General features: G+C 58.9%; 1 protein-coding gene and 1 non-coding gene across 4 annotated transcripts in view; both read right to left on the bottom strand.

Moving 5' to 3' along the window:
- Positions 1–1,071: 1,071 nt before the first annotated feature.
- The window catches only part of CYTH1 (cytohesin 1), an 80,433-nt gene continuing 60,258 nt past the window's right edge, over positions 1,072–21,246 (bottom strand). For 2 of the 3 annotated variants that reach the window (XM_058704686.1, XM_058704687.1), the window contains exons 3-13: positions 20,178–20,242; positions 18,561–18,627; positions 18,149–18,267; positions 17,749–17,829; positions 17,231–17,343; positions 16,141–16,289; positions 15,658–15,770; positions 10,352–10,430; positions 6,963–7,034; positions 6,164–6,318; positions 1,072–2,727 (exon numbers count right to left, since the gene is read on the bottom strand). In XM_058704686.1, coding sequence (XP_058560669.1) covers positions 2,649–2,727; positions 6,164–6,318; positions 6,963–7,034; positions 10,352–10,430; positions 15,658–15,770; positions 16,141–16,289; positions 17,231–17,343; positions 17,749–17,829; positions 18,149–18,267; positions 18,561–18,627; positions 20,178–20,242 — 1,092 coding nt within the window. In that variant the 3' untranslated portion in view covers positions 1,072–2,648. The remainder of the gene's footprint in view (positions 2,728–6,163; positions 6,319–6,962; positions 7,035–10,351; positions 10,431–15,657; positions 15,771–16,140; positions 16,290–17,230; positions 17,344–17,748; positions 17,830–18,148; positions 18,268–18,560; positions 18,628–20,177; positions 20,243–21,246) is intronic. The other variant, XM_058704685.1, reaches the window with a different exon arrangement.
- LOC131498616 (U6 spliceosomal RNA) lies at positions 14,154–14,255 on the bottom strand. Its single transcript, XR_009255500.1, has one exon. It is a non-coding gene; the product is annotated as a U6 spliceosomal RNA (small nuclear RNA).

The raw sequence follows: 21,246 nt of genomic DNA, 5'->3' as shown, positions 1-21,246 counted from the left end.
CCCCGCCCCCCTCTCAAAATAAAGAAACTTAAAAAAAAAAAACCAACCCAAGACTCAGCAAGCCGTACAACGAAGAGCGTTCCTTCCCCAACAGAAGAGAGTCAGCGCAGTGCAGGTGGTGATGGGGAGTCCAGGGACGTGGCAGGGACGTGGGGTGGGGTGGCTGGGCCGGGGTCTCCGGGAGGAGGAGGACATCCCGGGAACAGACGGGGGAAGGGCTCCCACGCAGAAGGGAGGGCGCCGGCAGGGGCGGCCAGGCGGGAGACAGCCGGTCCACGAGAAACTCTGGACAGCCGGTCCAGCGAGGAAGGGGAGGGAGGGCCGGGCTGTGAGCAAGAGGTCTGGGATCGACGGAAAAGGGCGGCGCCGGCCCCAAGCGCGCAAAGGAACGCTGGTCTCTCCGAGACGCCCCTTGCAGAGGACCGCGGCGCACGGGTTTAGGAGACGCTACCTGCTCCAGACGCCCGCAGAGATCGAGAAGGCCTGGAGGCGAAGCGCCCCAAACCCGCGAGAAGCAAGGACGGGAACGGGAAGGCGCTGCTGTTTCAGGGAAAGGACCACCAGTGAGGGGCAGGCCCGGGCCCGTCCGTGTTCTGGGCGGTTCCGGCTCCCCGCGACTCTTCCCCGGTGCCGCGTGGGCACGTCTGCAAACTGAAACACGCGACGGATGTTCCACTGGCCAAAGGCGCATTTCTCGACCTTAGCTCGACGTTGGAGGTTGGTCCCTTGTTTCTCTGAGACAAGAGGGGGCAAGCGGTGAGCGGTCTCCCGCAGAGCACAAGACAGCGCCTCGCCCGACTTCCCACGTGCGTTACCGCCGGACCGCGGACAGACGGACGGACGGCCGCGCGCCCGAGGTCACTCGCCCCCCGCCTGGGCGTGCCCGCTGGCCACGGCCCTCCTGCTCACGGTCACCAGGGAACAAAGGAGGCCGCACACGACACAGCTGCTTTGGGCAGACGTGGAGTTTATTCGCTGCGGTTCCTTGGCGCTCGTTTCCAATGCCAAAACAAAACAAAACAAAACAAAACAAAACAAAACAAAGAAACAAAAATACAAACGAAAGACAACTGGGATAATAATTATAAGTTTTTGGAAACCCTGTCGACAACTTTCAGTCATTTCTTTATATTTTATATTTTGACAAAACTTTTCTTTTTTTTAAACAAATACAAAATAATCTAAAAGGAGAAAACTATACACGGATTATGTACACCTCTGATAAATAGACGAATACTGACGCAGGGGCCTCTCTGCTATCTGCCAGAACTGGGGCACGGGACCCGGCCGGCCGCGGGCATCCAGCCCAGACCCCCTTCCGCCGCCCTCACGAGCCCCGGTAGGACCTGTATGAAGTGGGGGGCCCCAGAGGGTACCCCGCCCAGCACCCCCTTCGTGCCCTTTTACGGAAGCGATTTCCACCGAACGGTGCCGGCGGAGCTGGGGTGGCGCGGCCCGAGGAGACCGCCAGCTCCTCTTCCGTGAGGCAGCGTGTGCACCGCCTGGTCCCCGGCCGCTTGGGGGCGCCGGGATGGCCCGGGCCAGGCGCCATCCAGCCCGGACGAGCGGCAGGAGCGGCCCCGAGAGTCCCTGAGAGAACAGCAGGACGACTGCCTTTCGTGGCTCCCTTCACACCGTTAAGTTAGGAGGGGCGAGGCCAGCTCCAGTTGAGGCCGGCCTCGTCACCCCTCGCCCCACCTGCCTCTCGGGGGGCCCCCCCCCCAATATGCGCCCAGGGCGGGGCCGGCTTTGAGGCAGAGGAGCCGAAGACCTAAGGTGATCGGGGAAGACCCCCGTCCTCTAAAACGAGGAGGAAGGTCTGGGGGACGGGGAGCCACCAAGTCAGAAGCAGATCAGCCGGAACCTCGCTGGGGTCACCGTCCTCACAGTTTTGGTTACTGGGTATTTAGCTCAAGGAAAAGGCTGACCTTGCATCTTAAAGCCCAACAAGAAGGATTTGGAAAGAGAGAAGATGAGCGGCCGGGACCCTCTCCTCCCCTCGGCGTCCCCGGCACTTGGAAGGGAGATGCGGGCCGCCGCAGGCCGCGGGGCACGGAGTCCCGGCCGGGTCGGAGCCCTCGTGGCACCCGCCAGCCGCCCGGGGACCCGCCGCCCCGGAGAGGCCACCACGCCGGGCAGAACGCCGCGCAAAGGCGCTTTGTCTTTCTCTTTCTTTTAAAGCACAAAAATATATCTTTATAGTACGTGGCTTGTCTTCCGTTCCACTTTTTTCTCAGCATATACTAATATATCGGCACGCGTATTTTCGGTGCACGGCTGAAGGCTTCTTCACAGGGAGATAACCGAGAGGTAACCGGTTGGCTTCGAGCTCCGCTGTCAGACCTGCCGAGCGAGAGACCTGAAGGGGGCGGGTTTGCCGACGGGCGGGGCTCTGTTCTTTCCGGAGAGAAAGGCTCAAGACCCCGCCCCCGCCGCTCGGGCATCCCCGCCCACCCCGCCGGTGCCACCGCCTACCCTCTCCCACTTAAAAACAGACAGCGAGAGCTGAAGCCAGTGTCCAGGAATCCGGGGTGACTCCCAGCAGGGGACGCCCCTGCTCGGCAGCCCGGCCCCGCCCGTGGGGGGACGGGAGACAGAGCCCAGGGCCTCGCACGCCTCGCACGCCGGGGGCCGCTCACTGCGCAGGCTCAGTGTCTTTTCGTGGAGGAGACCTTCTTCTTCCGTGCCGCCAGCATCTCATAGAAAGGGTCCCTGCTGATGGCTGCTCTGGACACAGAGAGGGGACAAAAGAGACAAGACTGAGAACAGGCCCGGAGACGAGCCCAGGCCGGGGCTCCTGCAGGAGCACAGGTGCCCCCCGCCCCGCTCGACGGCCACCGCAAAGGCCAAGGCAGTGGGGCCAACCTCCACGGGGTCCACACGACGACCGAAGGGACGCGAGCTTCGAGAGAGACACACGGTGCGTGTGATGAGACGATTCTGGAGCGTTTCCTGCCTGTTTCTCCCTAGACTCACGGGCAGCACGGAACCGCGTTCCAGCCCAGGACGGGTGTGGTACCGGAGCTCCACGAAGACCGCGGGCGCCACGCGACCCAACCCGTCCACGGCAGGCAGTCGGTCCCGTGCACACCGACTCGACGGCCGCACAACCGGGCCGTCCACACCCTCGCTGGGCCCTCAGGGAGCGGCCGGCCAGGCCTGCTCCGCTCTGTGTGCACAGCCCGGTGAGGAGGGAGCCTGTGTCCCGGCCCCGCCCCGGAGACACCGCGCAGAATGGTGACGGCAGGGCCAGCCCCGCGTCACCGTCACTCCCGGCTCGCAAGCAGGTTGCGGCGCGGGCGTCCTGAAGCCTTCCGCGAGCGGACTACTTTCCACACGAGCTCGCAAGCCCCGCCGACCAGGGTGGATGACCGCTCGGCCAACTGACTGCGCCCTGTTCAACCGAGGTCACGTGTCCCTGAGGAGCGTCTCCACGGCTCCTTGGGGCAGCGAGAACCGACGGTCCCCGGCACGTGTCCCGAGGGCACTCGCCACGAAGGCATCAGTTAAAGTGTCGGGAGCCACGGCGCTGAGGCTGAGGGCCGTACGGCGGCCAGGAGCGCGGCTTCTGGAGTCGCGGGCTCAGTCCGAGCACCAGCACCACCCCTGTGGCTCTGGACACTGGGATGGGCCTTGCTGTGTGCCTCAGTGTCCTCATCTGGAAAACGGGATGCCTCTACTCCCCAGGCTGCGGTGAAGGGTAAGGAGACGGCGCCCAGAGAGCACGAACAGTGTGAACCCTGCACCGGAGACGAGGCGGTGCTGGGCAGAGCGGCCCCGGGGAGGGCCTGTGTGCACGCTCCCTGAAGGGCGGAACGGTAGGCCTGACTTTGCAGAACGCCCAGCTTCCCCGGCTGCAGTGCAGACTATCTGAAAGAGCAGCGCGGGGGAGGGCCGTGAGCTGCCACGGAACAAAACACGCTCTGATGCCCCCGTGATCACACAAGGGGTCCACAGCCCGTGGGCCACGCACACACGGGGGCGTGGGAAAACTGCAGAGGGCGCCTCAGACTGGCGAATCAGCTATCAGGACGACCGTCCATTCGGCTGAGGGAGTGAGTTGTATCCCTCACCTCGAACCATATACTAAAAATAAGTTCCATAAGGATTAAAGAATTAAGTGCTTTTTATAAGATGTACGGTAAAAACAGAGCGCGGGATACGTGGACGAGGGCCACTCACTGCCCAGGATGCCCAGGGCACGGCGACTCCTCTGCCCAGACCTCAGTGGAGGGCTTTTAAGTGTTTCTTCAAATGCCGGCTAGCGAACACACCGTGTACTTCTCGTCTCACGTGTACCATCTAGTGACCAGCCCTTCCCTGGGGCACCCCATGCTCGCTACAAGCGGAGGGCTCTGTCTCGTTTCTGGTGGTGACGACCGAGCGTCCACAGGGACACTGGAGCCTCGTCTGCTGGGCGAGGGTCACACAAGGCCCCTGCAGATGCCACACATCGAGGGGCGGGGGGGGAGAAGCTACCAGGGGCGCGCTGAGCATGCCCACCACAGGACCCGGTCTCACCCCCAGACGTCCCGGGAGCCTTCCCCATCACTCCGAAGGGGTGGGAGGCGTGCCCAGTCACCAGGGAGCCCGCCATTTACCGCCGTGCCGTGGGGAAGCCGAGGTCTGGCGGGAGGGCAGGCGGCGCGCCCAGGAAGGACTTCCGGGCCGACTCTGGGTGAGTCTGTCCTCTGCCCCGCCTTCACTCATCTGTTTGCTGTTTCACCCTGGCCCTGCCACCAAAGCAGACTCCAAGCTACAGTGTTCCCCCCTCAGGAGCAGGCTGTGGCCCGGGCGGGAGAGCGCCCGTCACAGAGGCCGTGCGGGGCTGCAGGGCCTCAGGTCACCTGGTCAGGGCCGCCCCCCTGGACTCCGGGGGAGTCACAGAGCCCAATAACGGGCACACTAAGGAAAGGGCCGGTGACGTCTGGCGGACCAAGCACCCGACGGGGAGAGCAAGGACGCGCTCTGAGAGAGAGCAGTCACACCGCACACGCGGGCACGATGGCCATCTGGACAGGCCCCACAGAGGTCCCAGGGAGGGAGGAGGCGGCTCGCCACATGCGGACAGCCCTCGCCGCAGTCACCCCCGCACCGTGCCGCTCAGCCAGGCGGGCAGAGCCGAACCCGGGGCCGCTGCTGTCTGTACCTCCGTAACCCTGACAACCCTGTTCCCTCCCCACAGCGCAGCCGTGAACGGTGCGAGTCGGTCTTGGGACCCTGGGTCGCACCCATGTGACTCTGGGCAAATTACACGACCTCCACGGTCCTCAGTTTCCTCCCCTGTAAACGGGACAACGTACCACCGAGGGAGACTCCCGAAACGTGATGGTATTTTATCTCCACTGAGCTGCCGTCCTGAAAACGAGACCTGCTTCCTACGACGTGGGAGACCAGCTGGACAAATGGCACCTGTACCTATCGGAGAGCCCGGTCACCCGCCCCCTCCTCGGGTCTACGAGGTGCACTTTGGGAAGCCTCGGTTTGAGGTGCTCTCTTAAACACGCTGTCGTGGTCGAGCAGCTCAAGACCCACTGAGGGGCACCTGGGTGGCTCAGTCGGTTAAGCGTCCGACTTCGGCTCAGGTCATGATCTCACGGTTCGTGAGTTCGAGCCCCGCGTCGGGCTCTGTGCCGACAGCACAGAGCCTGGAGCCTGTTTCAGATTCTGTGTCTCCCTCTCTCTCTGGCCCTCCCCCGTTCATGCTCTGTCTCTCTCTGTCTCAAAAATAAAATAAACGTTAAAAGAAATTAAAAAAAATAAAGACCCACTGAAAAGCAGCCTGGGAATTCCAGCTCTCACACAGGACCCAGGACAGAGGTGGGCGGCACTCAACAGCCACAGCAATAAAGCATCTGAGAGGGGCACCTGGGTGACTCGGGAGCCCGAGCGTCCGACTCTTGACTTCGGCTCAGGTTATGATCCCAGGGTCGCGGGATCGGGCACCGTGTTGGGCTCCTCACTGAGCATGGGCCCTGCTTAGGATCCTCTCCCTCTCTCTGTGTCTCTCTCTCTTTGTCTCCCCACACCCCCCCCACCACTTGTACTCTTGTTCTAAAAAAAAAAAAAAAAAAAAAAAAATTAAAATTTGAAAAGTAAATATCTGAAAGAGGTGAGAGCCCTTGTCAGGTGAAAGCACGTCTATTTTTCAGATGCCACCTACTTGATGCATTTAATCCACTCGTCCTTCTCCTCGGGCGTCGGGGCTGAGATGCGGTAGACCGTGTGGTTCCCTTCCACCACCCGCCCATCGGCCTCGGTCTTACAGGCCTTGATTACTTGGTCTTTGTTGTCGGGGATGTAGAGCTCGAAGCAGTTCTGAGAATCAGAGAAGAGAGGGACAGAGTGACAAAGATCTGAGAGAGCTGCCCACCGACACAGAAACAACGTCACTTTACTCCTCAAAAGACCGTCCTGACCTCCGTAAAATATAGGCAGGCAGTGCGGATTTCCCTACGGGGAAGAGGAGCCTAGAGGCAGAAATCTGAAGAACGTAGGCTGCGCGTCAACAAGGCTGATAGCGAAGGTACCAGCCGGATACATACACGTCTGTCCTGCTCCCAACAAACCGGAAGGAGGGAGAGCCGGACGTCACAGGGATGCGGCTTAGCCCCCGCCTCTGCCCCCAGATGCGTCGCCGGACTCCCAAGGAGAGGGATCTGTAAGGTACCCGAAGGGCCTCCCGCGAGTGGCCCTATCATGAGCGCCTGCCACTGCCTTTTAAGCTGGGACAATTCCATCCCTCGTGTGACACTCAACAGGTGACACTAAGCCACACAGACAGAATGAAGAGGTCACTTACTGACTCCTCTTTGGTTTGAACACGGAAGATAGTTTTAAAGGCAGGCCACGTTAGAGGAGCGACGCTACTTTTCGGTTCTAAGTGGATCTTTGCAATTTCAGTCCTTGTCAAAGACCCGCTACACCTGTCCCTTGTGTCCCCCCGTCCCCCGAATACTCACTGGTTTTTTGGAGTCTTCTACCTCCCGGATACTCAGATTCTCTAACGGGATGATTCCCCGGGGCTCCTTATCCTGCAGGACAGAGACATGAAGTCCTTACTTCTGGCATCACAAGCACGAGCACACATCCTACCGCATTCCTCACCCACAACTCCCCCGGCTCCTCTGCTCCTCCCCCGTGGCCTCGAGCTCACAGATCTGCTCTAGGGCCCACACCCTACGTTCTAGAATCAGAAAAGGGTCAGAAATGCACAGGTATGGGGCCCCCTGTAACCAGAGGCCTCTGCAAGGAGAACGCTTGGGGGAGGCTCCTGAAAGACTGAATGTGGCAAGAGCCCACGGGAGGCCCGCAAGCAGGGAGCACGCTGGCCGCTCCCACTCAGAAGGCCACCCTGCTTCTCTATCTGGCCCCCCGCCTCATCTCATCAGCCTGTGTTCCAGTGTCGGCAACCCCGGGAAGCCCTGGTCTCATTCCAGGTGCCCTGCTCGGTGCCCCAGATGCCAGGGGCCGAGCTGTGTGTATAGACTCACCCCCCGCCCCATCTTCCCCCTCGCCAGACTACACCGTCTTCAAAGAGAAACCGCCTTCCTGACAACCCCACGGACATCTAAAAATGCACCTAAACTCCTGTCCGGAACAGGGCTACAACACCCCTGCCTGCCCTCGGCCCCAGGGGCTCCCCTCCAGCACTTCCCCTCTTGGCAAAGGCCACCATACACACACACACACACACACACACACACACACACACACACACACACACACTCTCTCTCTCTCTCTCTCTCTCTCTCTCTCTCTCTCTCTCTCTGCCTGCCTGCCAGACATCTGCTGTCAACCTTCACACCTCCCTCTCCTGGATATCCAGCCAACTGACAGCCAAAGACTTCGTTCCAAGTTCAACCGTGTAGCTGGGCACCAAGCTCCTGCGGCAAATGTCCCTGAGACTCTGTGCACTCTCGATTGCAGATCCAGGTTCCTTTTCTTTTCCAGGGCGTGACCCCACATAACACAGGGCGTCCTTGCACATGCAGATGCCAGGAATCCGGTACTGGGATCACCTTTCTCTGTCCTCCAGAACTGGCTACCTTTTCTCGAACTGGTTTAATACTTGTTTTTTTTTTTTCCAGATACTAGCTCTCTGACTGTCTCAACCTTTCCTCTACGATAGTGATTTTATTCTCGGCCGATCTGTTCTCTTTAAAGTTTTAACTTGCTGATACGTAAGTTACAAGCCTATGATTACACAGCTATATTCTAAATACATCATTGCGATTCTCATTTGTTTTCCAGTCTGAACCTGGGTCGGGGGGGTGGGGGGTGGGGTTGGACAGTTTGTGTTCCAGCCCCTTCCACAGTCTCACGAGAGCACGGTGAGCCAAGGGCCGGGCCTCCTCAGACACCTGCCGAGCTGCAGCTCTCCTTGGGGACTGTGAACGTCCAACATCAGCTTGGGGCAGATATAATGCCCGTGGACGCACACCCCCGGTGGACAGTTTTCCCAACTGAGTTTACAGCCCAGAGCCTTCCCTGACGCTGCAGAGTGAGGCCCATCTTCTCACTCTTCCCACGTCACCACTCCCTCCCCCGTGTCAGACTTCACTGCTGGCCAATCACAAGAGGGAAACAGTTCTACTGGGTTTGCTTCTCTCAGACTCAGGGCAATGGGGAGGCAGCGGGGGCTTCACAGAGACGCCCCCGCCCCCCCCCCCCGCTACTGGATCCCGTCGCTGTTCTAGGTGATTCTGCGTGGAAGTTCTGCCCACCACGTTAACTGTGAGGCCCCCTCAGCGTCTGCAGAAACCTCCCTGCCTTCCGACGGCCTGGTGCAGTGCTGGCACCGAGTGCAGGACTCCACGATGCCGCCAGTCAGCACCCCGAAGGACACAGGGTTCTAGAATCTCACTGCACCGCCACGGAGACTGAGCCGGTGCTCGGGCGTATCGTGTTCACACGCCTGTATGTGTTTCATTCTGACCCGGAGAACAACGAAAAAAATCCAAGCACGACTTTTAAGATGTCCTCAGTCTTGAGATCGTTGAGGAAAAAGGCAAAATCTGGGCTGGGCGGGCGATGGGAGGGGACAGAGAGGAAGGTACCACGCTGTTCAGAGTGGTCCTTTGGGGGTGAAACAGGCAGAAGATGACTGTCGTAAGTGGTTCCCTTTCGGAACGAGTGCCTGAATCACAGGCTGATACACACTCGCCGTGTGAGCAGTTACACCCGTATGGCATCCACAGTGAGGGAATGCCACCAAAGGAAGCCACCTGGCAGCGTGGCCAGGAACGTGCCGGGGCCGGGGCTCCTCCTAAGCTGTGCACCCGGGACTTTCATTTTCCACTTAAGTAACGCTTGTTCCGCATTTGCTACAAAAGACACTTCCTCGTCCTCACTGCCGCAGGAGGGTCAGAACAGACACCGGCTCTCCCCAACTCAGCTGCCTTGATTCATCCAAGGCACAGGTCCCGCCAGAGACGTAAGAGAGGATCGAGTTGCAGGTGGGGAGCTGGGCTGGGCCCCAGCCGACCCGCCAGGCTTTCAGGGGGCTGCATCAGAGGGAGCCTCAGAAAAGATCTTGTTTTATGATTTTCATTCTCATAGGCTCTTATTATAAGAGACTTGAGGTGCGTGGGTGGCTCAGTCAGCCGGGCGTCCGACTTCAGCTCAGGTCACGATCCCACAGTTTGTGAGTTCGAGCCCTGCGTCGGGCTCTGTGCTGACTGCTCAGGGAAGCTGCTTCGGATTCTGTGTCTCCCTCTCTCTCTGCCCCCTCAATGCTCTGTCTCTCTCTCAAAAATAAATAAACATTAAAAATTTTTTTAAAAACTTACATGTAACATGTATTTACAGTTATTATTCCATTCCCGCTGAAAACCAACAAAACGTGCACGCTTCAAGAAAACTTCAGTTTAAATCTGCACCAGCCCCCCCATCTCATTTCACTTTCTCCTCTCTTAGGCCTTTCGCCCCTGGATCGCCTCTGCACAAAGCAGAACATCTGAATTCTCCACAACACCATTTCCTTCACCTCCCTTTCGAGGAGGCCACAAACTCTTCCTTGGCACCTGACCCAAGTTCCCTCTTTCCAACCCGGCCCCGAACCCCATTTCTGACGCCGTCTGTCCTGTCAGGCTGCCGCCTGCCCCTCCGGGCTTCTCCCGCCCCGATCCCGGCGGGGGGACGCGGGCTCCGAGCCACACCACCTTCGCCGAGACGCCCAAAGCGTCTTCGGGGCCCCCGGCTCTGGGGTCCGTCCCGGCTCCCCCTCTTCACCTCGGGTCCCCTCGCGCCCCCTTCCCCACGGCCGCCTCCAACCGCATCGGACTAGAGCGGCAGCGGCCCCGGAGGCCGGGCCCACCCCTGGTCCCACAGCCGACGGGCAGACGCTCACCGTTGTGTATTCAAAGTAGTAAAGGCAGTTGTCGGTCAGAATAAACCAGCGCCTTTTCCAAGTCTTGACCCTGCCACCTGCAGAGCACAAAGAGACGCGTGAGGCCGGCAGGCCGGAGCGGGCTCCGTGACGCACGAAACCCTCCCCTCGAAGAGCGCGAGGGAGGAGGCGGCGGGGGCAGGCACCGGGAGAACATGGAGGCCATGGCAAAATTCACATCCGTGACAAGACACAGAGCCAGAACAGAAGCGCCTTTCACAGAGTGAAAGTCCGTGGGAGCAAAGCAGAGCAAGCAGGTCGGGGGCCCCCGGAGATGAGCTCGGGACGGCGGGATGAGAGCACGGCTTCGGGGAGGGATGCCCGGGCGAGGAGGACACGCAGGGCGGGCCTGACTGGGCCGGAGACGCGCCAGCGGGAGCCCACCGGCGTGGCGGGGACGGGCCAACAGAAGAGAAAGGGGGGAGAGGGGCAGCCCCGGCCCGAGCTACACTGCCAGGTCACCCGGCCCGGGGCACACGTGGACACACGTGGACGGGCTCCGCGGGAGGGGGCGGGAGGGAAGAAAGGGGGACTCAGACGTGTTAACCCCTTCAGGGGCAAATCTACAGGTTTCCTGGAACGTGGAACTCGGACTCCCGTGGTTTCGCCCTCTACCCCACCTTCCTGATTCGAGCGAGCTTCTACTCTGGCTTCCCAGCTTCTGAGGGCCGGTGTCCTACCAATGGGACCTCCCCAGAGTCCTGGACCAGCCCAGGCGCAAAAAGCGCTCAAGGACCTCCCCAGCCCGGGCTCCCCGCCTGGAGCTCCGGACACGACGGGCTGGAGGAGGGGCCGCGGGCCAGACGGGCGCTAAGAGCAGCGGCCACGAGCGCCCAGGGGCCCCTTCACCCTCCGCGAGGTCTCGGCGAGACCGCAACGCGGGGGCCGCGATCCTACGCGGAGGGGGACACTCGGGGGCGAGGCTCAGCCGCGAGCGGTTTCAGTGAAGCCACGTGTGCGCCCCTCGCGGCCGTGAGCCGAGCCCGTCCCAACCCCGCCCGCGTCGGGCAAGGGGCGGCTTTCTGGACGCGAAGCCCACACGAGTCGGGCCAAGGCCTTCTCGCGCCGTGACACGCGTGCCGTTTTGGTAGCACTTCCTGCTGCCCCAGCAGCACGTGCTCTTGCGGAGACTCTGCCTACAGAGAACATCGCTCCCCCGCGCCTCGCAAAGGCCTCTGGGGTGCAGAGCTCTCCTGCCCCTCTCGCCAGAGGCAGCTGAGAGCAGCGTGCCTGTGAGGCTGTGCCGCCAGGTGCGAGGATGCTTCCCGACGGGGCGTGAGCACTGCCCGTCGTGTGACGGGCACGACGCGCCCAGCGCTGGTCCCGGCATCAAGCGGGACCGTGGGGCTTTCCGGTCCCTCTTCCGGCTCTGTGTGGGGGCCCGAACCCCGGGGAGGTTAAGGGACCCATCGCCAGGCGCCACGGCTCTAAGCGGCACAGACCCAGCTTACGAAGGGCTCTGCTGTCAGCACGCGCACGCTGCCCACCCGCGGGGGGCCCTGTGCCAGCGCCAAGCGAGGACGGACCCCCTGCGGCCGTTTGCCAGTTGAGGTGAGCCTGTGCCTCCGGTCCCTAAGGCCCTAGGGCATGAATCAGGAGAAAAACCGCAGGTGGAAATAGGACATGCATGTGGAAAACGGGAGAGGCTGGGCAGCATCGAGACAGACGAGGACGGCAGAGAAAACAAGGGATTATCTAGAACTGGATAGAAAAAGGGAGCCCCCTCCCCCACTCGAGGGCCTGAGAAATCGGCTCTTCTGCCTCCTGGGCCGTCATCCCCACGCAGGGCTCTGTACGCGGGACACCTCGACCATGCTGACTCCCACGCGCTCCCCCCACAGGACCACCCAGGGGCACTCGGGGCTTCGGAGGGCATGGGGGGGGGGGGGGTCAGATGCGGAAAGGAAGAAGGTGGAAGGAAATCCAGGAGGAAAAGCGAAGCCGGGAAGATTCCCTCCCTGATTATGAAAGCTCGATTTCCCCTGACAATCTGCTGCGTTACAGAGACCTCTCCCGTGAGGGATCACGGAGGTCCCGGGGGGACATTTCCATGTTGAAAGAAACAGACATGAAAGAAGCAGACAGACCAATGCGCGCACCTAGGACAGTCCCTGTGGAACTGACAGGACCCCTCCCACCCCCGTACCGGCCAGGCGCCCTCTTGCCTGGAGCTGACAACCCCCCAGAAGGTTCTAACGGATGTCACTGTCGGGGCTGTTCTTTCTACGTGCAGCTCTCCGCTCGAGTAACGCTGGAGCACACACTTGAGGGGCTCCTCCTCTAGGAAAAACATACTCCCCAAGTCAGCAAATGGAGAAGAGGTGCCAACGACATGACTCGAGGGCCAATTTTGGGTTTTTAACAACAGTCATTGAAAAAGAGGAGGGAGAAAAACAGAACATGAAATACGGAGCCAAGGTCGTAATGCGGGTCCCCTCATCCCCAGGACTTCTGGGAGGGGCTTCCGGGTTTTGCCTTTTTTTTTTCCAAGTTGGCATCACTTTGAGTTTAGGAGATGCCATGTCCCTGTTTCACGCAAAGGCAAATGTCCCGAGCTGTGTCACTTACTTCCTGTCCCGGTGTGCCTTCTGCTCAGGACATACCAGAAGCACACGGCACTGGGAAGGCAGACGTCCCTCCCCTTCCTCCTCTTCTCCGCCTGAGAAATCACCGTCACTCACGGGTGCCAATTTGAATGCAACGCACATAGAATTCGCCTGGCCAGTCTTTCCAAGGCAAGATCCAGTGAATTCTCCCTCTGGTTTTATAAACCCACCCTTCGGACGTTTTCCTGCATTACTGCCGTCAGGAAAGTTTCCGTTATTCCACGGCCTGGTACTTAGCTGTCTGATGCACCGTGTGCTCGTCCTGAAAGGGAAAACGTGAACCCCCGATCCTGAGCAGTTCCCTAGGGACTGTACAGTAAGTTAGAAGCAGCATTAACACTACCACCAGCGATTAAAAAACAAAATGACCGAAAGTAACAAAATAAAACGCTGCGGCGAGTAGAGTGGCCTTGGCAGAGCGAGCGAGCAGGTTGCGGGGGTGGGGGTGGGGGTGGGGGGTGGGGTTACATACCTCCTGGAGTTTGGGGCAAGGAAAAGGAGAGCCAAAATCATGGAAACATACAAATGAGGGAGAAAAGAAAATTAAAACAAAGAAATTAAACCCGACTCCTTAACCTTTAAGTGCAACGTATCAGTCATTCATGCCTGCCTGGGGGAGTCAAAATCGAAAATCGCTAGCGGGACACCCGCCACTGCCTGGCGCGTGAAGGGGGCAGCCGGTCCGAACCGCCACACGCCAGCCGGGGAAGGCAACGTCCGCGGCGCTACCGAAAACCGGGCCCCCACAATGCTACAGGTCGGTCCTCCCAAAGCTAACGTTTATCAGTCCATCCAGAGCCTAGGGCTGAGAGAGTCTGACGATTACCCTGGGGAAAATTTACTGTCTTTCTTCAGATGCCGACCGCTTCGTGAAGCGTGTGCGAGAACGCACACGCACGTTCCCATGAATACATACATCCATGTGTGTGCACACGAGAACACGCGTTCTTACGGCTACCTGCAAACACAGACACACACACACACCGCTGCAGGCGGCCGGAGGCCCTGCCTTCCGCAGCCCGCGAGCACACGGGGGTGAGTCTAAGCGGCCACAACGAAAACACGATGCGGTCGGTTCCTGGTTTGGAGGAGGTTTAGAAAAGGTAATTCGAGGACCTGAAAACAAGTCCCACATTTCGCTAATGTTTTTTCCTTTTAAAAATACAGGATGCCTCATGAATTTACATGCCATCCTGGGGCAAGAGCCAAGATCTTCTCTGCGCTGTTCTAATTTTAGCGCCTGGGCTGTCAAAGCTACCACTCAGCATTAGCACCGAAACGAATTTCACTGGAGGGGAAGTAAATCCAAGCTTGGGTGTACTTTCCAATTTCCAGTGGGTTTCCTCTTAGCTCGACCCGCCGGGCAGTAAAGACACAGAGCGGGACGGCGGCCTGTGGGGTGAGCGACTTTAGAGCCTTATCTTCAAAGGTTCTACTGGCTTTTGAACACAGGAGAAATGCTGACTCACTCGAGAGATGGTCAAGCCTCTGACCAGTGCTCTGAGGAGAGTTTATAAATTAAGTCATTAGACCGAAACACGAGGACTCGGGACGTGCTTTTTAAAGGAAATAGAAACGCTACCGCTGCCTGGACTAGTCAGAAATGAAAGATTCCGTCTCAGCGGCTCCCAGAGGGGTCAGAGCAAGAGAGAAACAGCTTCTGACTTCACCGGGACTAGCGGCTGAAATGGGAGAGGGGGATCATTCTGGCAAACGCCTCCTGACGATGAGGGAACCGTGCATCAAGAGGCGGACGCACAAGAAAACGGGAACGTACGCGTTCTCGCGGGCCCAACACACCGCTGTGACTATGTCCAGGGGCCCTCCCCCTGTTCTGGAACAATTAACGACATAGTCACGCGTGGACATGAGTGTCACGAAAACCCTGCCGCTTCTCCTTTTGGTGACTCTGCCACCTGCACACGAGGCAGGACCACAGACCTCAGCAACATGGCCTCACTTCTGGCAGAGGGGAAGACGAATACTTGTTTTTGTTCTTTTTGGGAACGGGAAAAAAAAACCGTTAGGGGGGCTGATTTGGCTGGAGAGGAGGCGGGGGCGGGGGGACCACTGCCCGAGGAGGAGGAGGACCGCTGCGGGTGGCGCTGCAGCCAAGGGCTCAGGTTTGCCATGCACACTGCCTGTGGGAGCCGGATGCAGGGGGAGGTGATGATGCGCCGGGGGGGAGGGGGAAGCGGGAGCGCCAGATACGCTTGGTGTGATGGCAAGGGAAGAGACGGACGCCGCTGGCCACCCTCCCGGGGACTGAGAGGGCAGAGAGAGGAAGAGGGCCAGGTCGTCTGGGAACTGCCTCGCAACAAAACCTGGTCGATCACCTCCGTGGTAAGACCGTGGAGCGCGCGCCCACGGGGGCCGTGTTCACGCAGAGTGAGTCTGTCCCCAGCGGTATCTACATACCCCACGGGGGCACTGCGCTGACCGTGCGTTCGCTTCCCTTCTGGAGACAGAGCTTGCTGGGAGAGTACGAGTTCACGGCAACTCGTCTGCGCTCTCCATAGCGCCTGTCACCAACCCCCACCACCCCACAGCGTACGTGTGTGTGTGTGTGTGTGTGTGTGTGTGTGTGTGTGTGTGTGAGCGCACGCGTGCGGCCGCCCTAAGACTCTGCGTCGGGAGTCCTAACCCAGAGTGCGTTACTTACCGAGTTTCAACAGCCAGCCTTCTCGGTCTGGATTGAAGAAAGTGTGGGTGAGGTCATTCCCGTCGTCTTCTGGGATTTTAAAGGGTTCGTTTTTTATGCTCTCATACAGATTCTGGGATAAAAGAGGACACTGCATGTCTCTGGTTCTAGAAGGATCTTCCCCCCTCCCCTTTCTCTTCATTCACGCAATAAGCACGTGTTACGGGCCACACGTCTGTCAGGCACCAAGAACAGCAGAGCGTGACCAGTGCTGCCTTCGGGCGGCTCCCAGGGACAAAATAAATAAGGTGCCTAGTGGATAATTAAGAAAGAAGGAAAGTAGCCGGACTCGCGCTTTGAGATTCAGACTCCTAAACCACTGCCCTGTCCCCCAGCGAGCCCCCCGGCCGGCCACACTGCCCGCGCCCTCACGGAATTCACCCACTTAAGCGACAGGCCTTTCTCCTGTCCCCGTCCCTGTCTCCCGGTCAGAGCGCGCTCACCCGGAGCAGCTCCTCGGGCAGATCTCCTCCGTCGTTGATGCCGCGATTCATGGCGATGAACCTCTCCACGGTGGGCTTGTCTTTGACGTTGGGGTTGTGCAGGCTGGTGTTCAACATGATGATGGCAAACGAGAGGACGTAACAAGTGTCTAAAGAGAAAAGCAAACAAACGATCAGAAACATCCCACCTGAGGGAACAAGAAATACCCAACGAGATCAAGAACACAAGACGTGCCCTCGAAAGAACGAGACCAATCCACACGCCCGGACGCCCTCTAACTGAAAGTTACGTACCACTAACCAAAGAGGGCGGGACACAAAAACGGCGCGGCGACTGTTCAGGCCTTAAAGGGGAGTATTTTTCAGATCGCTAAAGGAGAGCGGGTACTCCGCAGACAACCCGAAAAACAGCACAACGTAGAAGAAAGAAAACACAGAACACCTACGATGCCACCACCCGGTAACAACTTATTTCCTCCATCACACGAACGAACGGACGTGCCCACCGGCAGCACGTGACTAACGTACCTCAGGACGCACCCTCCTGACGGAACTGGAATCGGAACAGACACGCTGTTTTGAATCCTGCCATTTTGCTAACCTTTAGCATCCTCTCGGGGCAATAAAACCTCTTTTTGTACCCATAATTTTTTTTAATTCTTTTTTTCACACCGAGGCAGAGCGGACGCACAGCGTTCCAGCAGTTTCGGGCGCACAGCACGCCGCACGTTACTCCCGCCTGTCACCACAGCGGGATCACGGTGGTACTGACTGGAGTTCCTATGCTGCGCTTTCTAGTTACAAGATAAGCCTCTCGAACCTCTAGTTACAAGATAAGCCAGCCACGGAGATGAAGAACGTGATTTGTAGTGGTTGCAGCACGTGGCCTAACTCACAGACACGACGACGTAGATTCCCACCCCCTTATCCCTCCTCCCTGGACTTTTGGATCCTTCCCAACTGCTTACTATCGTAGCCAACGTCTAAATCCACGTTCCGGGCGTGAACTTTTCGTTTTGGGAACTGTCCCGAGCCGAGGAAGGATCTCGTGCAAAATGGCGGTCAGCACCAGGGAGCGGGACTGCCCTACCTGTGGACTGGAACACGCCGTTATTGCACCGGCAGTACCGCTGGGCGAACGCCTCCATCATCCGGTCGATCTTCTGGGCCTCTCCCGGCAGCCGGAAGCTCCACAGGAACTGCCTGAGTGGTGAGGACGGGCTGGGTCACTGGGCTGGGGCCCGGGGAGACCCCCACCTTCCGCAGGTACGGCTGTTAACACTCCCCGTGGATTTGAATCCCAAGGGACGGAGGGAAACCTGCTGGCTGCTGGCTTCTGAAGCGCGCCAACTACTGACTTCCTGCTCTAAGACGGGGAATCAAAGGGTTTTCCAAGCCGAAAATTAGAAAAAAATTCACGGGGCGCCTGGGTGGCTCAGTCGCGTAAGCGTCCGACTCCGGCTCCGGTCACGATCTCACAGTTCGTGGGTTCGAGCCCCGCACTGGGCTCTGTGCTGACAGCTCAGAGCCTGGAATCTGCTTCCGATTCTGTGTCTCCCTCTCTCTGTGCCCCTCCCACCTTCTGGGGCACCCTCCTCAAACACTCACCGTAACGCTTGGACAAGGTTAAGGTCAGTGAACTCGTGTAACTCCACAAACGCGTGAAGAACCTGGATATTAAACTCGTCTCTATCAAGAGAAACAAAAGAAGCGGGGGGGGAGGGGGGGGGGCGGAAGTCAGGCACCGATTCTGAGAATCAGGCCGTCCCCAGCCAGGCAGTTTTCCATGCCGAGTGCCACGGTCCCGTGGGCTCCGCACACACGGCAGGGAAGGAGCCACGTCCCTCTGTCCCCACGCCACCGCGACGCCAGCCACTATTCCCCAGGAGAACCCTCTCGGTGCCAGTGTGGCTACCGCTGCCGTAGGACAAGACTCTCTTCAAGGGCTCAGAGCGTCCCGGAAGCCCCGGCCAACCCACTCTGCCACAGGTGTCTCTCCAGGCCTTACCTCTCCCCCAGGTAGTCACCAATGGCTGTTTTGTTGAGGCCTTCCCCTTTGTACAGGAACTGGGCGAGGTCCTCGCAAGCATTCTTCAGCAGGTCGTTCTCTATCAAGAACTGAATCCCCTAGAAAAGGCAGCACAGACGCCAATGACGCTCACCCGGGGAAACATCCAGAAAGGAGGCGGAAGGGCAGACAAGAGCGGGTGTGGGCACTCTGGACACACGGGAAGTGTCTAATAAGTACTCGGCGGCTGACACACAGGGTCGGGGGAGCCCAGCTGAGGAGCCACGGCTTGGCGCGGACCGCGTGACGCGTGCTCTACAGAAGGGCAGGGAGCTGGGACGGGCGCCGCGGAGCTCTACCGAGCGCCGCAGAGACCCCGTCGTAGAGCCCGAGGGCTCCGGCAGCACCTTACCTTTTTAGGGTCCATGTTAAACTTCTTCCTGCCCATGGCCACCTGCTTGTTCCTCTGCATGTTCTTCCTGAAAAACAAGCAGCATGGCCGTGTTGGTGCGCCAGGCGGTCGGGAAGTTCCGAGAGCCCGCCATCGTCCCTACCTGCATCCATCCGCCGGCTCACAGGGATTTCTGAAAACCCTACCCAGGAAAGCACGGGCCCACGTAGGGCTCAGCGTGGCAGGTCGGCTAGAATCCTGACCCTGACGCCACGTTCATTTGCTCCTTCTACCCCACCTGTTTCCTTTTTTTTAACGTGCCTTTTAAAGAAACTTTATTAAGGTCGCGCGTACATATCCTACGACAAACCCATCCTCACCGTACATTCGAACGACTTCTCGTAAGCTTACGAGGCGGTGCAACCATCACCATAACCAGCTGTAGAGCATTTTCACCGCCAGCAAGGGTGCGCTGTGTGAGCTCACCGTGCGTTACCTCCCTCCGCCCGTCCCTTTGCCCACGGGACAAAGGCCCGTGGCCTGCAGCCGCCTCCCGTTGGCACCATGTGACGTCAGAGCGCAGGAAGCACTCCCACACACGCCTTCTTCTGCGCACGCGTTCATCTCCCTCGAACGAACAGCGGGGCGCTGACCTGCCGGCCACGGCACGGGTGTCAGCCTCACGTTACAAGAAAGTGCCACGCCGTCTCCCCACGGCCACGCGACTCTGTCGTCAGCGCTCGCCGACACCAGGGACCCCTGGCCCACTCTCATCTGGGCCGTCTTCTCGTTACCGATTAGCACGTGTTCCACACACACATTCTAGAGGCAAATCCTATTTCAGACACGCGTATTGCAAATGTTTCTCCTGGTCTGTGGCTTACCTAGTCCTTTCTTTTCACAGCATCTTTAAGAGCACAAGCTTTACACATTTTGACGAACCCTAATTTATCCGCTGCTTTAAAGCTACTAATTTTTGTAATGGCAGGTAAGAAGGTTATAATCCCAAAGTGACAAGGTGGGGCCTGAAAGTGATGAGCTGGCCACTTTCTGCAGAACGCGGGTTACACTAATCTCTAATGGCACCTCCCACACCCGCTTAAAATAACAGAATCAGATGGTCTTAGGAAGCCAGACAGGGGACTTAGGCTTAGAAAAATACAGACGTGTAGTGAGTTAGAAACAGCCCCGTTATCGCATTAAGTACTTAGAAAACGGTCTGGGAACCCCATTCAAAATTAAACTCTGGAGTCACTGACGCTTCACGTGGTTAACCCGCAAACGCTCCTTGTGTGGCGCTATAATGTCCTGTCTACGCGCTCTCCTCCTTGGAAATGGTGCGGGCAGCGTTAAGCTTTTTTCCTTGGCACAAAGGGAAAACAGAAACTCTAAAATGCAAGCACCACGGACAACGAGGGAAGAAACGGCAGTGACCACAGTCATTTAAGGGCTATTTCAGGCTTTGGGGGCCTTCGGGGTTCCCTGGCTCCACCCCTGCACCCTGCAATGATGTGGAAAGCCCCACGGTCAGAGCCCCCGCACTGAAGGACCCCAGGGGGTGCGTGTGCTTGCTGGGGACCGAGGACAGAAAGCGCACTTTCTCCGTCCGTGGCCGCAAGAGGGGCTGGACAGACTCACCTTTCTTCTGTGGACCCCAGGGTCTCGATTTCATTAGCCACGTCTGCTATCTCATCCTTCAGCCTCTACAAAACAGACAGTCCGGAATTACCAGGGGGGCCTGGCGTATCTCCTAGAGCTCCCCCCAACCAAAACAAGAGCAAATAAACCAAAACGAAATAAAGACAAACCAGAAAAAAAAAAAAAAACCCTTAACGTGGAAACAGTGGGAAGTTCATCTGTTCGACAAATATCTATGGCGCTCCTGCCAGGAAGGAAGCGTTCCGGGGAACCAAAGGTGAGCAAGACGGCCCCCGACCTCGAGGAGCTCACGGTCTAGGACAGAACTTCTAGTCGCGTGCACTGTGCAAAACACAGCCTTCCCACTGAGACACGGCAGGCGGGATACAGCCTCTCGGAGCCCAGCAGGTGTCAGGAGACTCGGGAAGAGCTGCCCAAACGCCCAGGCTGCGGGGCCGGGGGGGTGGGTGCTTGGCCCGGGCCGACACTGCCGCAGGGGGATCGTCCGTCCCACGGAGCAAGTCTTTCCTCTCCACACTGGGCAGCTCTGGGGTCACAGGGTGTGTCCCCTCCCCGCCCTCCCCTCTCCCGAGCTCCCTGCCCCGAGGGCTAAAAGAGGCCAGCCAATGGCTTCTATGACTGACTTCTACAAAGCGTGGCGGTTACACCAAGGAGCTTGGAAAAACTCTGGTGAAGCAGCCATGGCTGCCTAGGCGTCTCCTAGGGACCCGCAGCCACGCTAAGTCCCGGGTGAGCAGGACCTCATTCCACCCTCACGGCAACCTATCAACGCGCGTCTTCGTTGTCAAATTCAAAGAGCCCGGATCCTCGTGTCTGAAGTCACTCCTCCAGAAAGAGGCAGCGCCAGAACCAGACGCGGGTCCGGGCCTGACCCGAGGTCGGTGTTCCAAGCACCTGAGCCTCACCCACACCCCACGCGGCAGCGCGGGCTCCACTTGGGGGTCACCTAGGACGGCAGACCGGCCGGGCGGGGCCTTCCCAACCCCTCGAAGAGTCCACTTCCTCACGGGCGGAGCCAAAGTGACCGTCAGTAACGAGGCTCGGCCCC

This window comes from Neofelis nebulosa, chromosome 16 (genome assembly GCF_028018385.1).
Source record: "Neofelis nebulosa isolate mNeoNeb1 chromosome 16, mNeoNeb1.pri, whole genome shotgun sequence".
NCBI classification, from domain to species: domain Eukaryota; kingdom Metazoa; phylum Chordata; class Mammalia; order Carnivora; family Felidae; genus Neofelis; species Neofelis nebulosa.
Note: the sequence above shows the minus strand (reverse complement) of the source record. Positions and strands in the feature narration are given on the sequence as shown.